General features: G+C 39.5%; 1 protein-coding gene across 1 annotated transcript in view; it reads right to left on the reverse strand.

Moving 5' to 3' along the window:
- The window catches only part of HUNK (hormonally up-regulated Neu-associated kinase), a 65,238-nt gene extending 43,003 nt beyond the window's left edge, over nt 1-22,235 (reverse strand). The window contains exon 1 of the mRNA XM_063447873.1: nt 22,094-22,235. Within this exon, the coding sequence (XP_063303943.1) occupies nt 22,094-22,194 (101 nt within the window). The 5' untranslated portion in view covers nt 22,195-22,235. The remainder of the gene's footprint in view (nt 1-22,093) is intronic.
- Nucleotides 22,236-22,556: the final 321 nt, after the last annotated feature.

Below are 22,556 nucleotides of genomic sequence, written 5' to 3' on the forward strand. Positions count from 1 at the left end.
AAGATTTTAAATCATTGTTTAGTGACTAAGCGAGTGCGTTGGATTGTGTATTTTGTACATCTGCTATTTCGACTTTTGTTTTAGAAGTACACTCATCATAACTCGTAGCAAATCTCTAAATGCTCCTTATTTTCGGGCAGCACTTTACATGTCTTACCCAACAGTGTGAAGAAGTGATGTGCTTATATAAAAACATAGTGGATCTGGTCGCTGATAGACTGGGCACTTCCTTTCTGAGAACTCTTGTTCTAAAAGATACTTGGCCTAAAATCAGATTGTCTCATTTTCATAAATTATATTTTTGAAAAGAATGTCCCTCCCTCCCTTCACCAGCTTGGAGTGGACGCATGCGCACTGAGCCAGCAAAATGGTCCAATCACAGTCTTCTCTATGAGGGAGCTTCACCCGCCGCTGGATTTCAGGTGAGTAAAGCGTTTTTTGTATGTTTTTACTGCAAATTGAGAGGGGGAACCTTCTCCACAGTGCCCAGTAGGGTATATTACACCGGAAAGGTTCCCCCTCTCAAAAGGGATAAATTAACCCTTTGACAGTGGTGCACCAGGGGCCTGCAAAGCATTGTTTGGAATAAAAACCACAAAATGCTAAATTTAGGTAAAAAATGATGAGTTGAAAAAAAATCCCCAACTTATCTATAGACATGTTGGCTATTGTACCCCAAATTCTAACCTTAATTTTAAAATCTGGTTTTCAATTCACTTCAGTTCAGTGTTTAATTCATAAGCTGAGATTGTAATTACATAGCTACTTATTAAAAACATACAATAGTTAAAGGGCCACGTCAATCACCATAACCACTACAGAGCATCAGCTGACCCTCTGAGCCAATGAAAGCTGTTTAAAACCTTTAAGAGTTGTGCTGTAGTAGTTATGGTGCGTCAAGTGTTCTATTTACATTAGCAGTTACTACATAGATGCAGAGAGTGAGTAACGACAATATTGTCTCTGTAATAAGCTTCTGAGATTTTAGCAAGCTGCTAAAGACGCCTTTGAGCACTTAAATAGTTAAACAGCTCGTCCTGATCTATATACTCGACAATTTCAGTATTTCTTCACAAGTAGTCAGCTAAATTCTCAGCTTTGAAGCTTGTGACAACGACTGAAGGAACTCAATCGTACAAAGTCGTTTGAAATTCATGACACGGCACCTCTATAATTAGCCTACAATGCTCAAGAGACAGACAGCGTGTGTGATTTCAAGTCAAATATCCTTGTTAATATATTGTTTGGTTTTTTTTCCCTAAGTTTATATATTTTTTCATATTAACTCCGTCTTTGCCAGAACGCCGCATTATTATAGTTTATATTATGGCGAGTAAAAAGAAATCACTACACATCATTTTTAACAACACGGCCGGGGTGATTTAATCTTGTTGACAATGCATTCACGCTGGTAAAGTTGTGATTTTTTTTTTCTTGGTGTTTATCATAATACCTATACTTAAAGTCATAGAAGAATTATTCCTGAAGCAACAACTTTCAAAGAATCCGTGCATTGAGCGAAACCTCTGTTAGAAAATAGCTCTTATCTAAATTATAAGGGATCCTGTATAATATAGGAGGAAGGGAGGCCAGCATTTACAGCTTCTGCCGTATGGAAAGAGACTGACCGGAGTACTGGTAGAGACCTTATTATTATTTTATAATTTATATAGCGCCATCAGACTCTGTAGTCTGGACTAACAGACATGTAATTGTAACCAGACAACTGGACGTACAGGAACAGAGGGGTGGAGGGCCCTGCTCCATGAGCTTACCTTAAAGGGACACTATAGTCACCTGAACAACTTTAGCTTAATGAAGCAGTTTTGGTGTATAGAAAATGCCCCTGCAGCCTCACTGCTCAATCCTCTGCCATTTAGGAGTTAAATCCCTTTGTTTATGAACCCTAGTCACACCTCCCTGCATGTGACTTGCACAGCCTTCCATAAACACTTCCTGTAAAGAGAGCCCTATTTAGGCTTTCTTTATTGCAAGTTCTGTTTAATTAAGATTTTCTTATCCACTGCTATGTTAATAGCTTGCTAGACCCTGCAAGAGCCTCCTGAATGTGATTAAAGTTCAATTTAGAGATTGAGATACAATTATTTAAGGTAAATTACATCTGTTTAAAAGTGAAACCAGTTGTTTTTTTTCATGCAGGCTCTGTCAATCATAGCCAGGGGAGGTGTGGCTAGGGCTGCATAAACAGAAACAAAGTGATTTAACGCCTAAATGACAGTGAATTGAGCAGTGAAATTGCAGGGGAATGATCTATACACTAAAACTGCTTTATTTAGCTAAAGTAATTTAGGTGACTATAGTGTTCCTTTAAGCCTCCCTTGTTGGATTACCTTTCCAAATGCTTTAATATTTTTGGATAAACTTTTAAATCATCTAATGTTATGAAAAATAGTTACATTTTTCAATATTTTTATATTTTTGGTATATTTATATTTGTTTTATATATATATATATATATATCTAAAATTGTTTGAAAAGTTTAGCCAAAAAAAAACAAATATTAAAACATTTGGAAATATTATCCGTCAATATTAAATATTAAATTAAGACTGGCAGCGTAGGACAGAGAGAAATGTATCTAAACTTAGTGAGCTAAATGTAATTTTTTATTAATTTGCAAAGCAAACGTTTATAGTTTCATTTGAAATCTGCTTTTACTTGTCTTTTTTTTAACAAAGCTAATCCCACCTTTATGGTAAAAGATTAGAAATATAATTTTATATCATGACTTCACTGGCGTGGCCCCTGCGATAAAGGATGTCAAAGAAGACCACATGCTGAAATTTAGGAGAATATTGAACATTTAGAAGAAATGGTCCCTAACAAAAAGTTTGGGTATTGATGCAAAATTAAAAAAAAGTGAGAACCTAGCTTAAAGCTCTAATTTGTTGTTCAACTTAGAGCCCAGTAAAATGAGCACTTACTTAAATGCTTCAAGGTGGAATAGCAGTTGTTTTAATACAGACTGTATAATGTATACATTGTATACTAATCCTCTGTAAAAGGGCCTTGTGTCACCTAAGCTAGTGCTTTGCGGACTCTTTATCTGATCATTTGCATCTCACCTAATTTACCACCTGCTGCAGTGTCAGGGAGTTAAAGCTAACCTCTTCCTTTGATCTACCCCATACGTGATTCCCAAAAATGGTTTACCTTTCTACTTTACTTTGAAATGTATTTTCTCGCTGTTGGATATGGGTGAAAAAGATCTCCCCACCTTCAGTTGGCTTGAAGCATGTTAAAAATAAAGCCACATTTTTAACTGGGCACTTTTTTTTAACTTAAATAAGTGCCATAGTGGGGTCTCATAGCAAATATTATACATATTAACTTTTTATTACTTTGAATGACATTCCATCTGCAGGTATGTACACTGTGTTAAGTGTGTTCTGGCTATAGATGGGAAGAGACTAGTTATGTTTGGCCGAATCATTTTCCCAGATTTGAAATTTTGTTCTGGATTTCTGACGCTCGTTTCGTTTTTTTTTTTGGTAATTCTAAATTCATCTATGGAAAAATATTTAGGGAATCATTCAGACAAACCAAAAAGGGGTGTGAAAATGGACCAATCAGTGCACTGCAAAATATATACATAACAGAGGTAACCAATAGAGGACAAGGAGGAGGTGGAGTAAAAAAACAACCTATATTTATATATTATATTAATTTAACTTATAAGTATAGATTTATTAATTTATCTATTTTACTGCTCCTTTTTTTCCTTTCGGTTGGTCATTTCTCACTTGATCTGTGAATAGAATCAACATTTAGTGGCTATCTATTTAGTATATCTATTGTAATTTGTCCCATAAATTATTTAGTTTTTAGGCTGCACAAGCAGAACTCAGAATACCGAATGTCTGGGCATCACGCTAGTCATGTGACACTTCTGGAATATGGAATTCAGCTATAGAGCCGATCGGCTCGAATATGGCCAAATCATAATTCAGACGACTGAATGCACAGATCTAGCAGAGACCGTTGAGATAAGCCTCATTCCATATCTATTATTTATTTAAATAGAAGTGGAAGTCTGGTACCTGTTTACACCTCCACATAAAAAGTGCTTCTATACATTTGACACTACAGAGCATTATGCTTATCTTGCTTTACCTTGTATTCTGGAGCTACAGTTTAAGCTGCGGTGGTTATGGTGCATCTTTCTAAGAAACCCAGGTCCACATATTCACATTCCCTTTACTGTGCTGTAAAGAGAGATCCCTCAGGGTTGCACACGTTATAAATCGTGATCATGAGCTATTCTAATTGTAATTAAAGGAAATAACACACACATTAGAAATAGTGATTTCTAAAAACGTGTCGAGTGCGGTAATGCAGTAAGCTTACAAACAGCCGCGGTAACACAAGATCCCATTGTCACACAGTGGATATCGATACATGTGCAGATAGATTGATACCGTATCAGGTTCCTCTCATTTGAGAATTACAGAAAATATTGTTAGTCAGACGAAAGAAACGTGTCTAGCGTACTCAGTTGAGAAGCGTGGAACCACATATGTTTATTTGGATTTTAACTTCAGAAGTTGAAAAACTTAAAAATAAAGTATAACAAAATCAAAACATATGGGACAGCGTGCCAGTGGAAGGAACGTTACTGCACAGCCATATAAGAGCTGCCATGTTTCTCTAGAACACGCAGCCTCTCATGTTTCGGAGGGGCTAGATGAGCATCTGGAGTTGGGTTACCAGCTCAACTATATTTTATCAGGCACCAAAAATTGTTTATGCTGTAGGTGTGGGTGCGGGGGGGAACAAACAAGTCTAGAATTTTTCTAGATCCACCACTTCGGCTATTCCTACACTGCCTTGTTGACACTATTATTTTGGTGTGCCTGAGAGTAATGGGTGTAAGTTCTTGCATTCCTTTCCCAATCTTTAGTATATTTCCTAACACAACAGCCTAACGTCTTGCACTAGTACTTACCTGTAACCCCAGTGTTTACTTTGATCCCTAAACTGAGTGCCTAACTCTATCCCCTTACATGATTACATAAACCTCATAGAACTGTTTATTGGATCTGTACAGTAACGTGAATCTACACCCTGACACTGGGAACGTGCGTGAGAGATTTTACTCTACATTGCGCAATCTAGTTTCTGGAGAAGTCGCAGGCGTTTAATGTCTGAAATTTTTACATTGCGTTCGAGTTCAGTTAGAGTGCAAGCTAAACACCTGCCAGAGGAAACATATCTAGCATAGCTTCTTATCACCAACAGGGATGTACACATTTACCCAATGTAGGGTGGATTGTCAAAATGTAAAAAAATAAATAAAATTTAAACCAGATTTGCAATTCTTGTCTTTAGTAAAAGTAAATCTGGCTGATATTCAAATATTTTATGAGTTTATCTCGTTAGCTACGTTCCATAGTCCAATTTAAAAATCTGAAGTTCTCATGTGCAACTCATTTGAAAAAAATAAGGGTTCCAGCATTTACCATATAGAGATTTATACTGGATATTTCCTGGAACCAACTTGGCAAAATAGATTCACCTACTTTTACCAGGGGAATCTATACAAATTTGGACTTTTTGCCAACTGGCTAATTAGCAAACAGTGGGCACATGGTTAAAAACTCCTAGAAGTGCGAGAGTTAGCTAACACTTGCCAGCTGCCCAGATTTCAGAGATCCAGTCGTATCTAAACAGGTGGAAATCCAGTGGAAATTCGGAATCCAAAATTCAAACATTAAAAAATAGTGTGAGCTATGTCCAGATTTTGACTTATAAATGCCCCCAGATGGTACTTGATTATTTTATTGATGGACTTGTGAATAAGCCTAAGTGGTTAGATTTGCTTATATATTCATATAATACCTCTCTTTGCATCGTACTACCACTTACGGTATATTTAGATGACATTCCAATGTAATCCACTCTACCCCATATCTACAGGTCCTCTCTATGGTTTCTCCGTGCTGGTGGAATATCCTTTGTCACAGTGCATGCCTCCCAGCTATCCTGATATCGGCAATATAGTTCATATTTTCGTGTCCTGTCCTGTTGTCCCAACTTAACACAAGTATAATAGCGCTTGCACTATGTTTAGAGCCCTAGGGCATTAAACACCATGCTCCCTGCAGGGCCTCTCCTCAGTGGCCTGACCTTCCGTGATTAGAAGGCGGCCTGGTGTGTTTCATGCCAGGATGACTTGCCAGTAATTTGGGCGGACTCACGTCCCTTATTGTCAAGTCCACCCCTTTGGGCATAGCCAGTGACACGATTGCATCACTGGCCCACTCCTGTTACATCTCCCCCACTGAGAAGCAGGATGCCAGAGTTGGGAGGTGTGGCAGTGCCTGGCCTATAGTGCACAGTATGAGGTCAAGATAATGGGGTCATATGTTTTGACATGTTTACTTCTTAATTCTTAAATTTTGCACAAGGCCATGTTTTTAACCCCTTAAGGACCAAACTTCTGGAATAAAAGGGAATCATGACATGTCACACATGTCATGTGTCCTTAAGGGGTTAAAGTACCATGCTGTTGTGTAATCCAATAAATCCAGCTGTTCAAAATAGTCATAAGTAAAGTAATTCCCTAAAGTGTGCCTTGTCCGGGATTCAAAATAAATGTAACATTATAGGTCAAAATAACTCGAGTAAAAACAGAATTCTGTGAGTGGCTTAACCTAGCACTCTCAGCCATTCAGTGTGGCCCAGACTGAAAGAAATTGAAATTGCTAATGCAGAGGTGTTAATTCCACATTATTAATGTGACCAAGATGGTGCTGGGAAAGTCCTTTTAAACCGAGAAAGGACATTGGTGAATTCTAGAGCAAGCTGTAGTCATTCTGTTGCTTAACGTGTCCTTAAAGTCAATGTTATCTGCCAACACATATCATTTATGCGTGACCTTTTTGATATGGCCATCACGGTAACCCTGGTTCCAAGCTGGTATAGCCCTAACTACATTGGGACACTTGGGGACAATTTTGATTCCTAGGAGTTTTGACAGAAGCCGCAGGCTTTACTGTGCAGTCTGTGCTTGTGACAAACAGACTCCCAGCCCGAGACCTCCTCCCCCACCAGCCTTTACAAAACATACATTGAAAGCACATATGTCTCTCGGTGTCAAGTTAGTGCATGTGCTTACAAGATTTTAATCTGCTTTCTGATGTTTGCTAATTGAAACAAATAATATCCATACTTCACCGAGAAATCTAAGAAACAAAAATATCACCGTTTTGTCTCCATAATAATATCGACTATTGATTACATTCAATGAGAACTATAGCGGTAAGTATGTTTTGTTACCCTGCATACTTTCCTACGCCGATGTATCACAGTAAAGTACTAACTAACACAAACACCTGCAGGTGAGAATTCAGTGTGATTTACTCTGTGAAATTCCACTATATAAAAATACATCAACACAAAATCAAGACTCAACTAAGCCTCCAGGAGGGGAGAGTTACATTTTAAAGCAGAAAGTTTTTGTCAGTGATGATGGGGAACACAGTACAATCTCAACTTTGTAATAGATGGTAAGTGGTCAGAAGCAGTTCTAGTAATTCCCAATGGTCTGAAGGGTTGATGGAAGCCCTAACACTGTTACAGTATGTATACCGACAAAACCTAGACTGTTCAGGGTCTAAAAGTAAATATTTGGCAACCCCTAGTCTAGGGTAGACACTCTAGTCTAGGGTAGAAATCCCCGTAGTCAGCAGAAGCCAGATTTTCATTGTTATTTATTGTTTAATTTTGACAATTGTTATACTAGACAGAGATATAGTGAAGCCAAACATGAGCACAAAGCAGAGACACAATAACAACAAGGTAACAGAATCCTAAAACTGGGGCAGTTTCAGACAGGTGGAAGGGTTCAGACAGGTCTATTTATTTTGAGCAGCACATTTTTTTTTTTTTTTTTTTATTCTTTATTTTTAGCGTGCATGAAAAAATAACAAGTGGGCTCGTCATGCCCCCAACAGCTTTAACAAGCATACAAACAAACATTTGACAGTTGGTTGGCATGTAGAATATTTTGCACAATTTTTTTAGAGATTAGTAGTTGAGTAAACTATACTTCGTTTTCATATTATAACAGGCTAAGCTAGACACGCATAGAACAATGCTGATTGCGCTGAAGATATGGAGCAGGCTGGTCCTTTAAATGTATGTCTTCGTAGCGCGTTGAAAATAGAGATAAGGGAGATTAGAGATAAAGTATGAATACAGAAAACAACAACTCAATTAACTAATAGGCTTGGTCATGTATGTGAGTGGCTTGGCAGGGTATACTGCAATTTTCTATAAGCACGTCACACACGGATGCTTAATAAAGTAGAATATATATAGCTTGGTGTTGGGCACTTTAAGACACGTTTAAGGAAGTCTAGTTGAGAGTGACAGCAAGCACTTGAGGGTATGAACTCTTGGTTGTGAGTAAATGTGGCATAGACCTGTAGGTGAATGCACAAGTGTTATTACACAGAGGTTGCAGCAAGCTAAACTAGTGTTGCGTAAATATGAGAGTGCATGAGAAGTCACGGATTTGCTAAGTTAGGACATGCTAGGTTATACAGTAATATGAGGTGGATGTAGGAGACAGAGCCTCAGGCAGAGCTTTAGTCCTCAGATTGTTACAGTGTCCCTTAAAGTGGTCAGTTGCACAGACATGTCCCCAGCTCCACATAACTCACGGCCCGTCTCCTATCAACCTATGCCCGTAGGATTTACCAGAGTGTCCAGCATGGCGGTGGTCTGCCAGTCTGTGGCTCTCCCGCTTGGTGAGTGGATGCTTAGGCCCGGTCTGTAGGTGGGGAGTCCATGGGGTGACCCCGTGCGTTTCTCCTCGTGGCTGTGGGCCGACGGTGGTGCGCTGATGTTTGTTACCTCCCTGCTGCTGTGGATAGAACATCCACCGGCGGCTCGTTTTCTCTGTCGGTATCTTTGTTTCCGCCGCTTTCTCCTCTGCAGCACTGTCAGGTTGGTGCAGTGAATTTGTTGGCTTGTAGGAGGTTTCCCAGGCCGCTCCCCGTTGCCAGCTCGATGTTTCTCATCGGGTTCCGCTGTCTGTCCTACTCGGTTGAGCAATAGTGTCCAAAAGCAGTCTAGCAGGGCCCCCAGTGCAGCGGTCGTCGGGCCTGCTGAGGCAGTGTGCGACAGAGATAGGCCTCGCGTCGCTGAGCCTGGTGCAGTCGCCATCTTGTGAGGCTCCTTGCCTGCGCTTGTGCAGCTCAGCGTTGTTTTGCGCGGCTGCTGGGTTTGGAGCTGTGTTCGCCGTCTCTCCGTATAGCACGGCCGGGAGGTTTGGGCCACCCTGTTGGTTGTGAGCGGGAGATGGGAGCAGATCTTCCCTTTGCCGTCGGTACACATGGCGTCCGCCATTTTAGGTGTGGCGGGCGGGCTCCCTGGCCTCAGTTGCCGTGTCGCAGTCAGTGCCACAGGGTGAGGACCGGGATCACCCCCCCGGTCCAGAGGGGGGGGAAACGGAGCCGGACCCGCTCCGATCTGCACCCGTGGCTGGGTTCCGTGGCGCAGGATAGTGGGGCAGCGGCCGTCTGCCCCACTCACCGCAGGAGAAGGCCCTGGATGGGGCAACATGTTTTTCTCCCCCCGGGGGACTGAAGCCCGGTAAGCCAGCCTCTCCCCGGGTCCAGCAGTCTCTCAGTTCCGGGTAGCTGCTCTGGTGGTCTGATTTTTAGACGGTGAGACTTGGTTTTAGGGGGTAAATTTCCCTGATTTGCAGGAGCTGCTCAGGCCTGCGACCGTCCAGCTCGGCGGTCCGGCCCCGCCCCCGAGCAGCACATTTTTTTACTGAAGTTATATTCCCAAAAATGTTTTATTCTGAGAGCAAAGTTTTATTGGGCCTGTATTTTTGGATACTTTGTAGTCCGCTCCTGCAAGCCTGGAGTCTGGTTTCCTTTGTTGACATTTTAAAAGTTTGGCTGGAGAACCTCAAACTGTTTTCTGGTGGACATACTTTGGATCGGCCCTGTTGCTGACCTTTCTGTACTCCATAATTTGGACCAGTGCTGGTTCATAACACCTTTGAGAGATATGTGGAATTATATTTTTAGTCTTATGTTCTCTATTGTTGCTCCTGAATATTGTTCTTTACAATGGCCCCCCTGACAGGTGACCAGAGCAGCCCTAGCATGGAATCCATTGAGTAGTTGAGTTGTTGGAAATACTTTTATCCCATGACTGTGCCATGCTAAAACACTGACCTTTGCAGTAAGTACCATTCACCTACCAAGGCTTGCTCAGTGCATGTACATGTCTCTGTGCTTGATTTAATACACCTGGCACCTACAGGTGTGTCTGAAATAACCAAACCCATTAATCAGAATGGTTATATTTCAATTCCATCATTAATTCCACAAACTGTAATAAGCTTTGGACTACAGGGAGTTATTAGAATATTTTCCCTGCAGCAAAATCATTGCTGAAACATTACCAGCTGTTAGAAGAGAACTGCTAGTAAAATAAATCCGTTCAGCAGAATATCCGGTACTCATTCAATCAAAATTGTGCATTTTCTTCGTTTATCTTACTTTTAACCCATTACATCATGGATTACCGAGCCATCTGGCATTCAAATAGTTATTCCTACAGAAGGTAAATGTGGAATGTGGAAAATCCCTTGGACCATATTTGTGCTGCAAATGTATTCATTTATAAAATATTTTATTTTAAAAATATTTTTCTGGAGCACTGGAGCACCCCTAACATTCTCAGCCATTTTTACGTGAGCTGTAGTTTACAGTGTGTTATTCTTGATTTTTTAAAGAAAGTATTTTTTTCGTCCCTGGTCCATGCTGTTGAGGCCTTTCTCTGTGTCGAGCCACCTCCCCCATCAGATGTCTGCAGGAGTGTGTGCTCTGGGACCCCACCATTTGTCAGCTGCTCCGTTTATTTTTTTCTTTGTCATATGGTGAACATATTGACGAATACAGCCATTGACATCTGACATACAGTACGGCAGACAGTACGGAAGTCTTTGCTTTTTCTTGCTTGGCTGTACCTGATATTGTGATGCGATAACGTTTGTGAGCCCTTCAGAATTCTTTCTACAACTTATCTAAGTCATGCGATCTATATCTAAGCACCAAATCTAGATAAAGAGAATCTCATTAAAAATATACTTTAAAAAAACTGCAGGGTATTGTAAACTACATTTCCCACAATGCTCAGTTACCTTGAAAACAATGCAGTTCAAGTTGCTCTGGAAATGTATATATTTAAATCTCTGCTTAGGTTTAAACGTGAGCTAGTTTTGGGGTAGTTTTAAAGGGAATTTATGTTCGGAATGTTTAGAGTTAGGTTGGTTTAGGGGCGATAAAGTTTCGTTTAAAATGGAACGTAGTCTTATGTGTCTGACAACAGGATTCTGTGGACTGGAACTCTCAAGATTCAAACTTGGATTGTGGTCCAAAATGTGTCAATATTATTATTATCATGTATATAGCACCAACATATTCTGCAGCGCTTTACAATGATAAAAATGAAGATATTTGACAATAGGCAATTTACATACAGAATATAACAGAGGCAAAGAGGGCCCTGATCAAACAAGCTTACAATCTAAAAAAGATCACTAAATGCATTTAAAATGACGTCTTGACAGATTAACAGTGATTGTTAATCCCTTCATTTCAGGGTGTGGGGTCATTATTTAAATTATACCCTCAACTGACTAACTCATTTGCGCTTTGATTATTGGATGAAGTTTTGGAAGGTAAAGGTGACTGTTCTGGCTATCCTTCTCCTCCCTTTCTTATCCCATTTCCTCTTCTTCCCCTGAACCTTCCATTATTCTGTCAAACTATTGTTTGTGTTCTGTTTTTGTAAAAATATTAACACTGACACACAGATTGTTCCTAGTAAATCATTAAACCTTTAAAAGTCAGGTTTTAAATATCCCAATAAATAGCACAACACAATAATGACAATGTAGCATTGCAGTTAAAGGACCACTATAGTGCCAGGAAAACATACTCGTTTCCTGGCATTATAGTGCCCTGAGGGTGCCCCCACCCTCAGGGACCCCCTCCCGCCGGGCTCTGGGAAGAGTAAACGGTTAAAACTTACCTTTATTCCAGCGCCGGGCGGGGAGCTCTCCTCCTCCTCTCCGCCTCCGATCCTCCCTTTTGGCTTAATGCGCATGCGCGGCAAGAGCTGCTCGTGCATTCAGCCGGTCTCATAGGAAAGCATTTACAATGCTTTCCTATGGACACTTGCGTGCTCTCACTGTGATTTTCACAGTGAGAATCACGCAAGCGCCTCTAGCGGCTGTCAATGAGACAGCCACTAGAGGATTTGGAGGCTGGATTAACCCTATTATAAAAATAGCAGTTTCTCTGAAACTGCTATGTTTATAAAAAAAAAAAGGGTTAATCCTAGAGGGACCTGGCACCCAGACCACTTCATTGAGCTGAAGTGGTCTGGGTGCCTAGAGTGGTCCTTTAAGAGCACATTGAGGGCCAGTAACCCAAAATTGCCTTTCTAGGGGAGAGTAGTTAAAATTAAGTGGTAGTAAGGATACATTTTTGCATCTATCCAAGATTTTAAATTGAATTTTTCCACTCTTTTTAGAAAAAAAAAAACTTTTTAAAATAATTTGTTGGGGTTCGGGTTCCTGCTATTGGTAATTTCGGAACCTAAATTCACACATGTTTTATATTAGATATTTTCTTTGGAAAAAATGAAGGGCAAACCTCGTGCAAATCTATGTATATCGAAAAAAGTTCCAAGGATTCCCTGCACTAATTGTCTGTGCAGCTGTTGTAGTAAAACATCATTGTTAGTTTTGCCGTATGTTTTATTAAAGGAACACTATAGGGTCAGGAACACAAACATGTATTCCTGACCCTATAGTGTTTAAACCACCATCTAGACCCCCTGCTGCCCTTGCCTCCCTAAATATAGACAAATCTTGCTTGTATTCCAGTCTGGAGCTGCTGCATCTGCCTCTGAACTGCATCTGACCTGTGACATCATCAGAAATGGTGGTCTGAGCCAATCACAATGCTTCCCATAGGATTGGCTGAGACTGTCAAGGCGGCAGATCAGCAGCAGAGCCAGCATGATTCAAACACAACCCTGGCCAATCAGCATCTCCTCATAGAGATTAATTGAATCAATGCATCTCTATAAAGAAAGATGAGTGTCTCCATGCAGAGGGTTGAGACACTGAATATTGTGATGTATACTAGGCAGAACTGCCCGAGGAAGCCCCTCTAGCAGCCATCTGAGGAGTGGCCAGTTGAGTTATCACTAGGCTGTAATGTAAACACTGCATTTTCTCTGAAAAGACAGTGTTTACAGCAAAAAGCCTGAAGGGAATGATTCTACACACCAGAACAAATTCAATAAGCTGTAGTTGTTCTGGTGACTATAGTGTCCCTTTAAAATATATATGATCAGCAGGACTTTTATAAGAGTGGATAGAATTAACATATTATGTTCCTGTCTGTCAATTGTGATTCCTAAAAAAAGATGTAACAGTAACAGACAAGATTGAGATGATTTCTCTACCCTGGAAATTGATTCCACATTTGCGTTTCCTATGACCTCTCCATTGGGATAGTGTCTTCCTTTATATAACCATCAATCATTCCAAAATGTCAACATGTGTTTTGTAGAGCTGGTTACATAGAAGGAAAATAAATTGCAGCATTTGCTGAACCTTAAAGAACACTCTCATCACACAGAAGGGTGTTACACCAAAAAACTTTTTTTTTTTAAATTTAATTTTTAAAATAACACTAATTATACTGTAGGTTAGAGCTTTCTACACAAACAATATAAAACTTCTAAAACTATATTTAATTAATCTTTGCACTGTTCTCAGATAGGGGAAGGGTTTCTTATATTTTGTTTTTATTATCGTTTAGAGGCCAAGTTACTTACCAGTATTTTACATAACTTTCACCCTAATTTGCTGATTTTGAACTTTGCATTTTTTTTATTTATAACTTGTTTGATAGTGTGTTTATTTTTACTAGGATTAGAGGAACACTCTTTCCTTTCTTCCAGTCTGCTGGTGCTGGCTTTGCCCCTGATCTGCTTTCTTGGCTGACATCATCAGAAGTGATGATCTCAACCAATCACAATGCTTTCCCATAGGAAAGCATTGGATTGGCTAAGATTGTCAATTCTGATGATCCCAGCCAAGGAGGCAGGCTGGGGGCGGAGCCAAATGCTGTCCTGGTCAATCAGCATATCCTCATAGAAATGCATTGAATAAATGCATCTCTATGAGGAAAGTTCAGTGTCTCCATGCAGAGGGTGGAGACACTGATGTCAGTCACACTGTGCAGCACTGCTCCAGAAAGCACCTCTAGTAACCATCTGAGGAGTGGCCTGTGTAATTCATGGGCTGTAATGTAAACACTGCCTTTTTTTCTGAAAAGATAGTGTTTACTGGAAAAAGGCTTCAGGGACTCACTATACTCACCAAAACAACTACATTAAAGGGAAACTCCAGTGCCAGGAAAACGATCCGTTTTCCTGGCACTGGAGGATCCCTCTCCCTCCCACCCCCCAATCCCCGGTTACTGAAGGGGTGAAAACTTCAGACTTCAGACTTACCTGAGGCAGCGGCGATGTCCCTCGTCGCTGTCTCCGCCTCCGCGATGCTCCTCCTCTTCATTGCGTCGGCCGGTGGGCGAGACTGATCTCGCCCACCGGCCGAGGGGACCTAATGCGCATGCGCGGTAATGCCGCGCATGCGCATTACGTCTCCCCATAGGAAAGCATTGAAAAATAATTTCAATGCTTTCCTATGGGGTTTTGAGCGACGCTCTAGCACAGGTTTCCTGTGCTAGAACCCAGGAAGTGACCTCTAGTGGCTGTCTAATAGACAGCCACTAGAGGTGGAGTTAACCTTGCAATGTAATTATTGCAGTTTATAAAAAACTGCAATAATTACACTTGCAGGGTTAAGAGTAGTGGGAGTTGGCACCCAGACCACTCCAATGAGCAGAAGTGGTCTGGGTGCCTAGAGTGTCCCTTTAAAGGGACACTATAGTCACCTGAACAACTTTAGATTAATGAAGCAGTTTTGGTGTATAAAACATGCCCCTGCAGCCTCACTGCTCAATCCTCTGCCATTTAAGAGTTAAATCCCTTTGTTTATGAACCCTAGTCACACCTCCCTGCACATGACTTGCACAGCCTTCCATAAACACTTCCTGTAAAGAGATCCCTATTTAGGCTCTCTTTATTGCAAGTTCTGTTTAATTAAGATTTATTTATCCCCTGCTATGTTAATAGCTTGCTAGACCCTGCAAGAGCCTCCTGTATGTGATTAAAGTTCAATTTAGAGATTGAGATACAATTAGTTAAGGTAAATTACATCTGTTTGAAAGGGAAACCAGTTTTTTTTCATGCAGGCTCTGCCAATCATAGCCAGGGGAGGTGTGGCTAGGGCTGCATAAACAGAAACAAAGTGATTTAACTCCTAAATGACAGTGAATTGAGCAGTGACATTGCAGGGGAATGATCTATACACTAAAACTGCTTCATTTAGCTAAAGTAATTTAGGTGACTATAGTGTTCCTTTAAGCTGTATAATGTCCCTTTTACAAACAATTTAAGTTATTTTATTTTTTTATTTTAAATCTGCAGTGTTTTATGACCTCGAATTAGTAAACAATATATTTGTTAGCAGGGATGTCATAAGCACTGGTTTATTTATTTATTTTAAATGGGGTCACATGTGGCAACAGAGTCTGCAGGCAGGAGAATTCTGAGGCACTTCCTACCTTGATATAGGGGCCCTAGTTCTGTGTTACGTGCGCCATGCGTTAGATGGGGTTTGAGAAATATAGTAAGGGTATCCCTAAATCTCCCCTCACCAAAATGAAATGTATGGTTTTAAAATTTCAAAGTAGCAGTCTTCGGCAAAATAAATAAAAATACATTCATATTCATACAGTATGTATATCTGTGTGAACGTAACATACAGTTTGGTGCCCCTAACAGACACGTGCCTTCAGATTAGTGGATAGTCTACCTACTCAAGTATCAATCTCTGCTCTCAATTATCTGAGGTAAATCTATTAAGTTCTCAGGAAAGTATGTAAAAACAGCTAAAACTCAGCGGTTTTATTTTTTACGCTACAGTAGAGTGCACGAAAGGTAGATTATACAGGCTCGCCTTTACTGGATAAAAAAAACCTCAGGCTGTTTGAGCGGACTCTTAAAGGAAATATCTCCCTTCATTCTAGTGATTTGCAGTTAGGCTTTTCAAATTTCCTCTTAGCCCTTGGTGTTAATAAATCTATAATAACGTCAGTTTTGGGGCCAGACATGCTAATCTTTCATCCTGAGAAACACATGTAGTGGACAGTGGTTTCAAATAGCAATGCACGGCCAGTATTATATATTCCAGACTGTTAAGTCAGGTAGAGCAGATGCAAAGACTTAAAAATGAAGTCTAGATCAAGTGATTTAAATGTTGGGTGGGGATTGGTGTGCCAGTAATCATTCTTAGCCCTTCTTTGTGTAGGTTAACACATGGCCTGCGGAACCGGACATTCACGAAATATACACAGGTTTCGGACAGAAAGACAAAATGAAATCAGAAATCCCACACTTTTGGAGTTTTTACGTTTTTGTTTTGTTTTGTTTTTTTATTATTCATCACATAAAATCGCAACTTTTTGTTTTTCTACACATTTTTTTAACGTTCAAATATTTCACTAAATAGGGTACCATTGAAACGTATCGTTGAAACGTATCATTAAACTTAGTTCCGGAGTAGCTAACGTGAAAGCAAAGTTCACTTCGAGAATTTTTCCCACTTCGCTGTTTGGATTTTAGATTTGAAACTCACTTTGAATTCTCATTTCAGTAAATAAACCTTAAACGATTTACTAGGTTACATATTTGTTTTGCACTAAATGTTAGCTCGTCTCTACTGTCATCTAGTGGTCATCTAGTGGTAAGAATGTAAATTACACTATATTTAAAGGCATATATAAATGAGTAAGGTATCGGAATTCTGAGCACACTAACTAATGATGCTATTTGTTTAATAAGGGATAGCTCAATGGTTAGTCAGCGTATTAATCTTGATGAACTGCCAAGAACACATTAGACAGCACATTATTATAGAATGCCAGTAGAGTGAACAGTACAGTTTACAATGTAATTAATAAATAAATATATATTGGGATTACTAAGTGCACTGTCAACAATTGTAGTCAATTTTACACAGCTGGGCTATATATTAGGCCTTGGGGTAACATAAGAAGATGTCTCTTATAATTTGCATTATTCAGCGTTGCCTGAGTCTTCATTGTAAAAATATTTTAGAATATGGACTGATGTGTTCACCTGACCTGGCTTGCGTAAAGGAATGTTTGATGTCACATTGATATGGACAGCCGACTGTGTTTAGGCTTAGTACAGCTGTAGGCAGACTACACGATTTATTACAGGAAGGGGGAAATCCAGTTGAATATGTTAAGACCTTAAGATCTATTTATTAAACCATTGGGAGTTTATTCTCTGAACTGGGAATTATGAAGACCTGACAAGGAAATTGCAAATGTTAGGCCATAAAACCTGAGCTGCAGAAAAAAAGCTAAGCTGGGGATTTTTTTCCCCCTGTTTTGGCTGTTTTCGAATAAATTTTACCATTCCCTCTTTATGTCTCCACAGTTTCGCATTTAATCAATAAACCGCTTAGCTGGTGGCCGCAACATTTAGATGAACGACAGTAGAACTATTATCTGTGTTGCCTGGATACTGTGTGAAATCCTTATTTTCTATACTTTAGCACTCCGGTTCCTGTGGACCACATTTCCCATCTGAGCTGCAAAGGTTGGCTGTCAGTGGTCTAGCGTTAATTGAGAAAAGGATGAGAAGTGTGTGCCTATTTTACAGTAGAAGCTTATTTTACGTAACTATCCAGCTATTTGATGACAGCAAATGATACGTAGTAGAGACTAGATATCCTGTAGGAATGTAAAAAGCCAATCAAAGCCACTTCTAGCAAACTAAAACTCCAACCAAAGGCTGATTAACCTCTCCTGAAGCCCACTTTGGACTAGACTGCTGTCAGAACAGTCTCTCCACAACAGCAAATCAAAGGAGGATATTAAGAGAAATGTTGTGTTCTAAAACAAAATGGTGCAAATTTGAAAATGAGCAATCACCAATGGAATTTGCATGTCGACTTGCTTGACTGCTTGTTTCTACGGTGACTGCCCCATTTCAGGACCTTGAACCACTTTTCAGAACACAACACTTTGACACATCCTACTTAAAGTCTCCATGACATCGACCTCCCTGTATTAATCTTCATCACAGTACCACTACAGAGAATCTCTTCCTGGGCATATGGTTTGTTTAGCTGTCTCAAATAAGTTTCCAGAAACTGTGCCACCTGGTGGAATAAATACAATATGCAGTCATGTGTTAAAACAATCACATTTTATATCTGTTAAAGCATATGGACAATTCTACACAACAATACATGCATGCATTAATTCTTTTTCAGTTACAAGATGAATTCTATCCACATTTAGTAGCATAGTAACGGCTTAAACCATTTGTTTGCTATAACAATGTTGTTCTAACATTGATTACAAGAAAAATGGCTTCAAGTTTAATTTTATGCATATACTAACATTAATTTAACAATAACAATATTATTTTGAGCATATTGACTGATGTCACCTTCTGTCTGTGATTGTAAAAGTATCAGAATGTTCAAGCTGAGTAAAAAGTTAAATGAGAAACTGTGTTTATTTTTGGCATGTCCCATGTCAGTGCAGCACAGGATTGTTACAGTGTATGTTCCAAGTATGAAATGTTACAGTTTCAATTCATGTTTAAAGGGACACTTCAGGCACTAGCATTACTTCAGCGTATTGTAGTGGTTATGGTGCCAGGTTTTGGCCAAACTGCTTTCAAAAAGGGTTTAGCAAAAAACAGAGGGACTGAATCCAAAGACCGCAACCCTTAGAATAAGCTGAGCTGTGTATGATGCTTAAAGTGGCTATTTAACCCCTTAAGGACCAAACTTCTGGAATAAAAGGGAATCGTGACATGTCACACATGTCATGTGTCCTTAAGGGGTTAAAGGGCAATTGTCACTATCCTTAAAATGACACGTTGAATAAAACATTGAAAATCCCCCATAAATGGTGCTACCTTTTTTATCTGTTGTTTTCTTTGAAATGTGTTTGAAAGATTTAGTGAATTACATCCAAATCCAGTCCAGTGAAGGCATAGCTAGGGCACATTATGCAGATGAGGAGAAGAAATAGAAACATTGTTTCATTTCTCCTCTTCTATGTACATGTTTTATTTGCTGACTGCCAGGTGCAAAGGACAAAATGACAGGGAGCCAAGATGGAGACGTCCAATTAAAGGGACACTATAGGCACCTAGACCACTTCATCTCATTGGAGTGGTCTGAGTGCATTGACCCTACCCCCTTAACCCTGCAATAAAAAAACCAAAACGCAGTTTAGAAAAACTGCAATGTTTAAAAAGCAGTGTTAAGACTGCCTCTAGTGGATGTCTACCAGACAGTCACTAGGGGCACTTTCTGCTGTTTCACTGAGTTTAACACGAGGTCATGCATTTAGACTAGAAGAAAGAAGATTTCGTCTAAGGCAAAGGAAAGGTTTTTTTACTGTAAGAACAATCAGGATGTGGAATTCTCTGCCTGAAGAAGTGGTTTTATCAGAGTCCATACAGATGTTCAAACAGCTATTAGATGCATACTTGCAAAAACAGAATATTCAAGGATATAATCTTTCAATGTTGGGTAATAACTGCTTGATCCAATGATAAATCTGACTGCCATTCTGGGGTCAAGAAGGATTTTTTTTCCTAGCTTGTTGCAAAATTGGAAGTGCTTCAAACTGTTTTTTTTTTTTTTGTTTTTTTTTGCCTTCTTTAGGATCAACAGCAAAAAACAAATGTGAGGAAGGCTGAACTTGATGGACGCAAGTCTCTTTTCAGCTATGTAACTATGTAACTATGTAACTATGTAACTCCATGGAATGACGGTGGGCATTCTCATGAGGATGTACAGCATCTTCATAGGAAGTGGACACAGAGCTGGAATAAGCTAAGTGAAAAAAGTTTTCTTTAATCCTTTCAACGTTGCAGTGTGGCTAGGGTCCGGGGACAGAGGGACACTATAATGTTAGGAATACAACTTTTTATTCCTAAAACTATACTGTTTTTTTAAAGAATAAAGAGTGTTGATTTCTACATTCAATTTTATTTTTCACACCTTGCAAATAATATTTGTTAAATATAAGGATAAGTAAACATACATTTAAACATTCTTAAAAGTGACTCTTCCCCTTTTATAATTTTAGCTTGCCAGGCTAGAGGTGAATTTTGAGCAGCTCCCAGTGCGGCCAGATAGCAACACGGGAATTAAACAATTTAAACAATCCATGCGAATTGAACAGGAACAAAAGAAACGTTACTGTGTCAAGTTAATGCAACACATGCTGGAAATGAATAAAATCATTGCAACGATGTGTATTGTGTAACCGTATGTAAGGCTGGCATTATTGTGTAAATAACACACAGTTAGACAGACCCACACAACTAATCTAAACGGGTTCTGATCTGGATCATTTCCACCTAACACTGATCACACAAATGACAGAAAATGCAATCAATAAAGGAACAGCTTCACGCCCTAATCTTCCCTTCATGTTCAAATCTTTGTGTTGAAGAAAATATTAATTTAAGGATAAGGATGTCGGGCCAGCATTATTAATAATGTAATCCGTATTTTATATCAGACAGATCTGATGAGATCATGTTTTAAAAATGGAATGAAGGAGAGATGTAGAAAAGGCAACAAAACGATTTCCAGGATGGAACTTGTGCCAGTGTTCTATTCTTTGTGAGGAACATGAAAATTATTAGGGAGATAGAAAGGCCTCCAGCAAAGGTGATAGAGATTAGTACAATGGTAGTGATCAATACAGACTGGGATAGCCAGACTACTGTAAACGGAATCAATACTACCTACCTCCCGTGCTTTATAGGAATGGGTTAATTGGTTTTACCCACTGTACAAAATGTGTTTCCAGAATAGGGGTTTGGAAGGCTGACAAAGCATTATGGGTGTTGTAGTTCTGCATTAGATTGGGGTGTCTACAGTTTGCCCATTCCTGCTCTATCTGTATCATTGTTTTCCACAAGATGTTAAAAAGTGATTGCTATGATGGACACGATGGGCTGGATTATCTTAGTGTATGGGAAATTGCTATCCAGCCTCATTGGTCCTAAACAGGACACAACCCAAAAAAAAAAAAATCTGTGTTTTTAAATAGGAAATGGGAATCCTTGATGGGTCAATTGGCTTTTAATTGCCCATCATTATGTTACAAATTATTTTTAAAAGCAGCAGTTCTGTATCTCAAACACAGCTGGAGCTGACTTGCACCCGGTCTCTGAATTTTATGGATATAATAAATTAAAAAGTTACCTATACACATTCTAAGAAAAAGATTAAACTAAAGTCTAATCAAAGCTCATTGCGTATGCTGCCATTGCAATAAAACATGATTCATTCTGCGTGTTTGTATTTTGTGTTTGTTCTCTTTCTGCAATGTCACATTTCTCTGTACTATAACACCATAAGTAAAATACTGCAATTACACACACATGGTGGGACTGCATGCTCAAGCCTTGCACCGGAGGAGGCTAAAACCATATAATTGTAATATGAAAGCACATTCTGAGTGCCGCCCCTGTAAACTCAGTGCACGTTGGAAAAACGTGCAGCTCTGTCGCTTCATTCTGTGTAACTGAAAACAATACTACCGCCTCCTATTGTTATGATCTTACACCATAGCTAGCATCACTAATGTCTGATAAAAAAGAGTGATAAAATGCATGCACTCTGAATATTATATATATGCTTTAAAAATACTGCACTGTTGCATGTAGTCTCCATTTTACTGCGCTACGGAACTTGCTGGCGCTATATAAATAATAAAATAATAAATAAGAGTTGCACAACATACCTCGCACAATGTGGCACTAAAAAAAAAAATACGCAGTAAATTTAAAATGTAATAATAATAATACAAATAAATATCTTTACCTGATGTCAAGGGTATCATCTTTCTCAGTCCATTCTAAAGGCTGCTGCTCTATGTCCCCTTCACTAACGCACGGTGATCTCACGGTAGTTAACACAACCATTTTCAGCGATGTTACATACACAGTTGCATCCGCTGATGTGCAATCTTGTATCCTAGTATCTTCAGATATAAGAAAATCGGAGGCAGAAAGCCATGGGGGAAAAAAAACAAAAAAAACAGCTAGATGGGTTTTGGTTGGTTAGAAATAGTCACGTTGTCAACTTAGATTGCTCGGTTTCCTGCATATTAAAAGAGGGCACATTATAGATCAGGCAAGTAGACATTAGTATTTAGTTGCCTAGCAACTATTGGATGGGAACCAAGGACCGAGACAACAAAATAAGGGTTCCATGCACATCGTGATTTGCAGTGACAGGGGATAAAGGACGGCTCGAAATCAAAGCAAGTCACGATACGACGCCC

The sequence above is a fragment of the Pelobates fuscus genome, chromosome 1, assembly GCF_036172605.1.
Source record: "Pelobates fuscus isolate aPelFus1 chromosome 1, aPelFus1.pri, whole genome shotgun sequence".
NCBI lineage: Eukaryota > Metazoa > Chordata > Amphibia > Anura > Pelobatidae > Pelobates > Pelobates fuscus.